The sequence below is a fragment of the Myotis davidii genome, unplaced genomic scaffold, assembly GCF_000327345.1.
Source record: "Myotis davidii unplaced genomic scaffold, ASM32734v1 scaffold78, whole genome shotgun sequence".
Classification (NCBI taxonomy): Eukaryota; Metazoa; Chordata; class Mammalia; order Chiroptera; family Vespertilionidae; genus Myotis; species Myotis davidii.
The window spans coordinates 852,492-859,839 of record NW_006290305.1 but is presented as its reverse complement, the minus strand read 5'-3'; the positions used below and the strand labels follow the sequence as shown (position 1 = coordinate 859,839).

Sequence of the window (7,348 nt, the reverse complement as noted above, 5' to 3'; positions counted from 1 at the left end):
TATGCCCGCAACCAAGGTACATGCCCTTGACCAGAATCGAACCTGGGACCCTTCAGTCCACAGGCCAACGCTCTATCCACTGAGCCAAACCGGTTAGGGCTACAATGTCTTTTAATACACTTTTATGTTTTCTATGTCTTTAAAATCTCTCTGCTGCATTCTGGGTGATTTTCTAGCTCTAGCTTTCAGATTAGTAGCTCTCCTCAGTTGTATCTAATCTTCTGTTTGACCTACCCATTGAGTCATTAATATAGATAACTATTTTATATTTTTAGAATTTCCATTTGATTCCAAATCTCTTTCTTTTTTAAATTTTGTTCTCTTCTTTCATTATGGTTTCTATTCCTTTACTTCTTTAATTATTTTAAACATACTTATTTTATTATCTCTTTTATATTTAGTGACACCACATCTTGACCTGTCAGTTCTCCTGCTTGTTGCATTTATACCTTATTCCCTCATATGGATCATAATTTATTGTGATCTCATCTTAAACCCCAGGCTGTGAAAGAACTTCTACAGAGTGATTTCAGGGAACCTTCGGGAGTTCTAATAGTTTTAGAATAATTTTAAATTTATTTCTTGGCTTAAATTTCTATACCACAAAAGACTACAAGTTGAGACTCCAATCCCAGGTGAAGTGCAAGCCTGGGTTTTTAAGTGATTTTACGTAACATTATTTCTCCTACCTATGGACACAGGCATACCCTTTATAGCTCCTCCAGGTGAGTGGAAAATTTTTTGAGTTCCCATTTTACTAAAAGGGCTGCTCTTTGAGGCTCTGTCCTGGTACTCTGCTCTAGTTCCCCACCCTGCCTGGGCCAGGAGCACATTTCCTGTCTCCATGTGAGCATTGAAAGTCAGGTCTCCAACTGCTGGATCCAATATCTGGGTCCTAGAATTACTGTGGATTTAGTGTCAGCTTACTCTCCTGGCTTCAAGTTCCGTTTGTTTTTGCCTCCTTTGAGCTTGAAGTTGGGCATGCTTTTAGAACATCTTCATTGTTTTGTTGTATTTTGTCCAGTATTTCTATGTGTTTGTAGCAAGGTGGTAGAGCAGAGCTTTCATCAGTTCTATCATCTTGCCAAAAGTCAAAATGTTCTGAGGAATAATGAGATGTCCCTTCCTGTTTGTCATAAGAACCATACCAGTGGAGCTGGAGCCCCTACAGTGGGAGAAACTGTGTGATTTGTGAGGGTCATCTGCCCAGGAGTTAGCAGAGAAGACAGTTTATACCTCTGAGTGTACTGCACTTAAGAAAAGTTCTAATGACTTACAACATACGTCCAGAAAAGCACACAAATCTTAAGTATACAGCTTGATGGATTGCCTGGCTGGAGCCCACAGACTCACAATGTCACTCCTGGGAGTCTGATGACTGTATATAGAATCATACCATTGATTTTGTAAGTAGGAACTAAGTGTCGGTGGCCTGGGAGAAAAGCCCTGGCTTTGGAATCTAAATCATCTGGGTCCAAATCCTGGTTCTGCCATTTGTCAGTTCCATGACCTTTAGCAAAATACTGCACCTCTCTGAGCTTCAGTTTCCCCATCTGAAAATGTGGGCTTTTGTCCTAACAGCCTGGGCTGACGGTGATGATCCAGCCAGGCAGACAGCTGGACCCGAGGAAATGTGGGGCATGCACACGTGGTGAAGCACAGGGCTACTGCATGGGGGAGGCACTACCTGTGACAGGAGGGTGGGGTTTTTTTTGCAAGCTGTGGGCTGCTTGGACACAGTGCATTCTGTGTACCTGCTCTGGCAGGTGTGCTTGCACCCAATATACAAATAGATACACACACACACGCACACACACACACACGCACACACACGCGCACACACACGCACACACACGCACGAAGATGCTAAGAACCATTTCAGGAACTGGGACTTTCTAGCTGCATATGGCTATCTCCAGGTACCAATCGTCTTCCAAATTCAAAACTGAGTTGGATTTCTGTTAGGCCAGTGAGTGCCAAAGCTTGAGCCTGAACCTGGCACTTGCCATCCTAGTGGCCTTCAGGTTGACATGACGTCCAGGGAAGGCTCATTAGTTTGGGCTCTAACAGAGAGGAGACCAGGAGTGTCAGCGGTCCCAGAGGGGTGGCCTGGTGAGATGCCTGTGCCTTACGGCACCCCTGGCTTACAGCTTCACAGAAGGGCAATCAAGAGAGAGCTGAGCAGCTGACAGGGGTGTCTCTGACGGAATTTTGGACTCCAGAAGTAGGGGATAGTTGACTTCCCAGGTACAGGAGGGAGAAGGCTGCTGGAGAGGAGCTAGGGCTTAGGGATGCGGGGAGTGGGTAGCAGTCACAGGGCCAAAGGAGCGTCTCATCCCACAGGGGGCTAGGCAGGGACAATGGCAGGCTGGGAGCCCCAGCCTGAGCTCCTGCCACTCACTGAATTCCTGCTCAGTGCCAGGAATATATATATATATCCCCCCAAGACAACCTGAACAGTACAAGAGAGTGTCAGATGAGAAAGAAGTCTCCTTACATCCCTCCTCTTGCTCCCAGCCCTGCTTTTTGGGGGGTGGGGGATTACCATTTTAACCATCTCTGCTTAGTTCTTCTGGCCACCACCACCAGCATTAGAGTACTCAGACTTCTTTCTTGATTCCCCAACTTTATGCTGTATCTCTACAATGACAGAAGAGAGATGAGCACAGTTAGACTGCTTTCCAGCTCACCTCCTGATCTTTGGTGGCTGTATGGTTGAAAATATCTTGTTGTTTTTTTATCCCTGCACCCCAAAATATTCATTCCTTACACTATACATTTGAACACGGACGCACCATGAGCAGTCTTCCATACTCCTTCTCGTGCTACACACTCACTCCTGGACTTGTCATCATATGTGGGCCTATCTGTACCCCCAGCTCACCTGTGGGGGTATCCCTGGATAGGCCCCACACCCTCCTCATGGTGCAAAGCCAAGGTGGGAAGGAGCACCTGGATGCCTGTAGGCAACAAACCCACAGTCCTCTAGATGGCAAAGCTCACAGCCTTTCCAGCGGTCCAGATCAGCCCCCTCTGAAATAGCCAGATGGCCTTTCCCAGGGTTTGGCTGATGGGCGGAGGTTGGAGTGGGGCTGGGTCTCAGGCAGGGGTATTTAGAGCTGTCTCCCTCACTGAGCATAGGCTGTCTTTCTGCCCCTGTAGGAGGTGTTTCGGCAGCACTGGGGACTGCAGTTCCTGGCTCTGGTGGAGGAGGTGCTACCCCGGCACGGTAGCGGCCACCACGGGGACTGGCACATCTCCCTGAGCAAGCCCAGTGAGAAGGAGCAGCACCTTCTAATGACCTTGGTGGGCGAGCAGGGTGAGCGGGGGGGAGGGGCACCCACAAGAGGGGGGGCTTTGGTATGTTTGGGGAGAGGGTCCAAGAAGGCAGTGGGGGGCAGGCCAAACCAGCAGAGGTTTCCCAAGGCCATGGGAGCTCTCCTGCAGAGCTGTGAGAAAGTGCAGCCAGGGCTTTTGGACGTGGGTGGGCTTTTAGGATAGCAGGATGAGGTGCTGCTTGAGCCCCTAGTTTAGGATCCAGGAGTACCAACAACAAGCTTGAAGGCAGGAGGAGGAGGAAGGTGGGAACACTGGGAATAGGAGGGGGAAGAGTGTGGTTTCAGTGCAGGTACCAGACAGTGGCACTGTATACTTTGTGGTGGGCTGAGAAGGAATGTGTTCAGAATGCAGACTTAAGGAGCTGTGGAAGTGATCGCCTGGTATCACACCTGTCACTTAGTAGGCACTCACTGAATCTTCTTAATGAGTCAATCAGTGGGCAGCAAGCAGAGGAGAGAGTGGTTGTGTATATACCAGGGAGCCAGGGAGTGAGGCTCTAGAAACTCAGGCCAGAGGCTGTCCAAGGGGACCAGGAGTCCAAAGGGGGAGCGCCCCAGTGGCCAAGCCTGGGCTGATGATGCTGTCTCCCCCCAGGGGTGATGCCCACTCAAGATGTCCTTTCTATGCTGGGTGATATCCGCAGGAGTCTGGTGGAGGTAAGAGGGCAGGGACGAGTTCCCATCCTGTTCCTTAAAGCTCTGGCAGCCGGGCTGCCATCCCTGAGGGCAGGAGGGTGGACTGCACCATGTGGTGCAAGGAGCAAAACACAAACTCTTACTCTGTAGTTCTTCCTTTCAGGTCTCCTAAGACACCGTCCCCATGGGAGAGACAGAGTATATGAGCACTTAGCTATCAACTGCACTGTGCATGGGCCAGCCAGGGACTGCCAGCTGGGAGTTTTCTGGGCAGATAGTGGGAGAAACACTACGAGTATGTCTGGCCAAGGGACTGTTCAGAAGCCTGGTGGGTGGGAGCACGTGCTGTGGCTCCAGAACCACAGGAGAAAGCACAAGAGGCCTGGGCATTTCTTCGGAGACCATGAGAGTCTGCAGTGCTTGGCCAGCTGGGGGTGAGGGGCGGGGCTCAGGGCACAGCAGACAGGCCTGCCTTCTTGAGATTCAGCCCTGACCCAGCCTCTGGCCCGTCCTGGAGACTGTGGCTGAGGAGACAGGCCGGCCACCTGTGCAAGGTGGAGCAGAGCCATGGCTGATAGCAGGGGCAGGTCCTCATTGTTCCTCCTGTTCCTCATTCACTTCCCTTCCCAGGGACAGTCACCATCTCTAACGAAACCCCTTCCACTCACTGTGAAATCCAGTCATCTGTCATCAGTCCTGCTTTTTTTTAAAAAAAAATATTTTTATTGATTTCAGAGAGGAAGGGAGAGGGAGAGAGAGAAACATCAATGATGAGAATCATAGAAACATCAATAATGAGAGAATCACTGATCGGCTGCCTCCTGCACACCCCCTACTGGGGATTGAGCCTGCAATCCAACCTGGGCATGTACCCTTCACTGGAATTGAACCTGGGACCCTTCAGTCCACAGGCTGACACTGTCCACTGAGCCAAACTAGCTAGGGCCAGTCTTCCTTCATATTGAGGGCTGTGTAATATTTGACAGCAAAGATGAACTGTGCATGACTGTGGTTCTGCCTCTTCAGTACACTCAGGGCGAAGAGGTGGATTCTGTGGGGTTTCTGGTTTTTGGGTTTTTTTTTAATCAGCAAAGCTTATTGAATCATTACTGAGTGCCAGACGGTGCTTGGTTTCCTCACCACTGCTCCAGGGCTTGTGAGCACAAATAAGGCACCCTACTGAGTACCCTCGGTGCTCTTGCTCCATTTAAGGTTAGAGCGGGAGCCCAGGGAAAGTGAGATTGCACAGCTAGTAGTAGTAGAAGAGCCAGGCTCTTTGGTTTCTACTAGGCCTGAATAACTCAAGATGCTGGTCTTCCACCACAATGCAGTGTCTATAATAAGGGCTGTTCTGGTTGTGAAAGTCTTGGTTTGTGAACTCTGAGAACTGGTGGGGAACAGGCTGCCCTTGATCTTTTTTATAGACTCTCCTGACTCTTTTCCCAGTCCCTGGGTGTTCTGGTTTTACTGGACACTTCATGCTGACTGACATGGTCAAAGGCATGCCGGGCATTTGGAAGTATATTAGTGGGCAAATTTAGCAAGTTCTAGCAAGGAATATGGACCCTTAGTAATTTCAGTTAATAGAGGAAGGTAGTGGAAATATATAGGCGATTCACAGAAACCAAAGGAGAGCTGAATAACTGGCATTTGAAAGGGGAGTGCAAGGCAAAAAGGGGGCTCCCAGCTCTGCGTTGGGAGCCAGGAAAGAGCACCTATCTTTTGAGGAGGGCACCTCACCTTTGCTCCCTTTCTGCCTGGATGCTGATTTGTGGAGAGAACATCTGCTGGGCCAGGTCAGGGCACAGCAGCCTCTGGGCCAGAGAAAGCAGGCCCACCCAAGACAACCTGCAGTGTGGGAGTGGGGTTGGGCAGCTAAATACCATTGGTGACCACTCCAGTGGGAACGGGGAGGGAGCTGGGAGGCTGGGGTGGCCCCTGTGGGCTGTCCCAGTATCTCCTGCACTGTCTCTGGCCCATAATGACCAGGATAATACCAGAATACCCAGGGGCCTGATTCAATGGTGTTGTGTGGTGGAGGATGTGTGGCAAGGGGATCACAGCTGCCCTTGTCTGTTTTCTTCCTTTTTAAACTGGTGGGACAGGTGTGGAGACTCAATCTAGTTTGGATCATGACTGGCAGCATGAGCGTGGGCAGCCTCAGTCAAGAGTAGGGAGTGGGGGGTAGGGTCACAGCCTGATGGATTTTGAGCCAGACTTCTTTCCCACAGGGTCATGGTCAGGCAGTACCATGCTGGGGGTGTGGGGGAGGGGCATGCAATAGAAATGTAGGGTAGAGAGGCCCGGAGCTGCCCCCAGGTGAACAGGGTGGACATAGGGCAGAGAGAGTCCCTCATGAACACTGATCAGGCCCCTCAGGGAGCTTCAGGAGCCAGGAGTGTGCCAGCTCCTTCTCAAAGCCTGTCCCTGTTCCTAAGCCCCAGCCCTAAGGGAGTGGGAGCCATGGCACCCAGGGCCTCAGCTGAGGAGCCTGGCCCCTCCCACCCCCAGATTGGCATCCAGAACTACTCCACAACCAGCAGCTGCCAGGCCCGGGCCAGCCAGGTGCGCAGTGACTACGGGACGCTCTTTGTGGTGCTGGTGGTCATCGGTGCCATCTGCGTGATCATCATCGTGCTGGGCCTGCTCTACAATTGCTGGCAGCGCCGGCTGCCCAAGCTCAAACATGTGGTGAGTGTGGGGGCAGGTGGGGCAGAGGTCGTGGGCTGGGGGCAGTGTTGGTGGAGATGGGAATGCCCCGCAAGCTGTCATCTGCAGACTCTTTCATCTCAGGTGGGCTGGCAGTAATGGCCTGGGTTGGGGTACTGCAGGTGAGGCCACTTGTCCAGAGCCTGCATCTCAGCGGACCTTCCGTGCAGGGCACCAGCCCCACCTGCAGGAGCCCTCCATGGCACCAGCCCCTCCTGGGGCAGGGTGGCCCTGCAGGCCTGAGCTCATTTGGATGTCTCCCTAGAAGCCCTGGGTCAGCAGAGCACAGGGGTCCAGGAAAGACTCCTCACAAAGGAGAGGGCAGGGCAAGACGCCCTTTCCCAGGAGTCCCTTGGAGTCTATCAGGAGGCTGTTGAGAGGGATCAGCTGGTGTTAGTCAAAGGATCAGAAGAATTATTTTAAGAAAGGATTTGGGCTGTGGGAACAGAGCAGAAGAGAGCAGGAGGGGAGTGGCATCTGCGGAAGGTCCCTGGGGTTCCCTGTGTCGGGTCTTACAGACTAGGGAAGGAGCAATGAAGTGACTTGTTCTAGGTCACAGGTCAGGTCAACGGGGCACGTTGTGCAGCTGGTGGGTTGGGCTGGGGCCCGGGCCGTGGCCCTCGTCCAGCAGCCTGGTCCCTGCCCGCAGTCGCACGGCGAGGAGC

The 7,348-nt window shown here is 51.8% G+C and overlaps 1 protein-coding gene across 1 annotated transcript in view; it reads left to right on the top strand.

Moving 5' to 3' along the window:
• PODXL2 (podocalyxin like 2) overlaps positions 1–7,348 on the top strand; it is a 26,101-nt gene that overhangs the window by 17,862 nt on the left and 891 nt on the right. The window contains exons 5-8 of the mRNA XM_015563602.1: positions 3,163–3,319; positions 3,934–3,995; positions 6,486–6,665; positions 7,333–7,346. Coding sequence (XP_015419088.1) covers positions 3,163–3,319; positions 3,934–3,995; positions 6,486–6,665; positions 7,333–7,346 — 413 coding nt within the window. The remainder of the gene's footprint in view (positions 1–3,162; positions 3,320–3,933; positions 3,996–6,485; positions 6,666–7,332; positions 7,347–7,348) is intronic.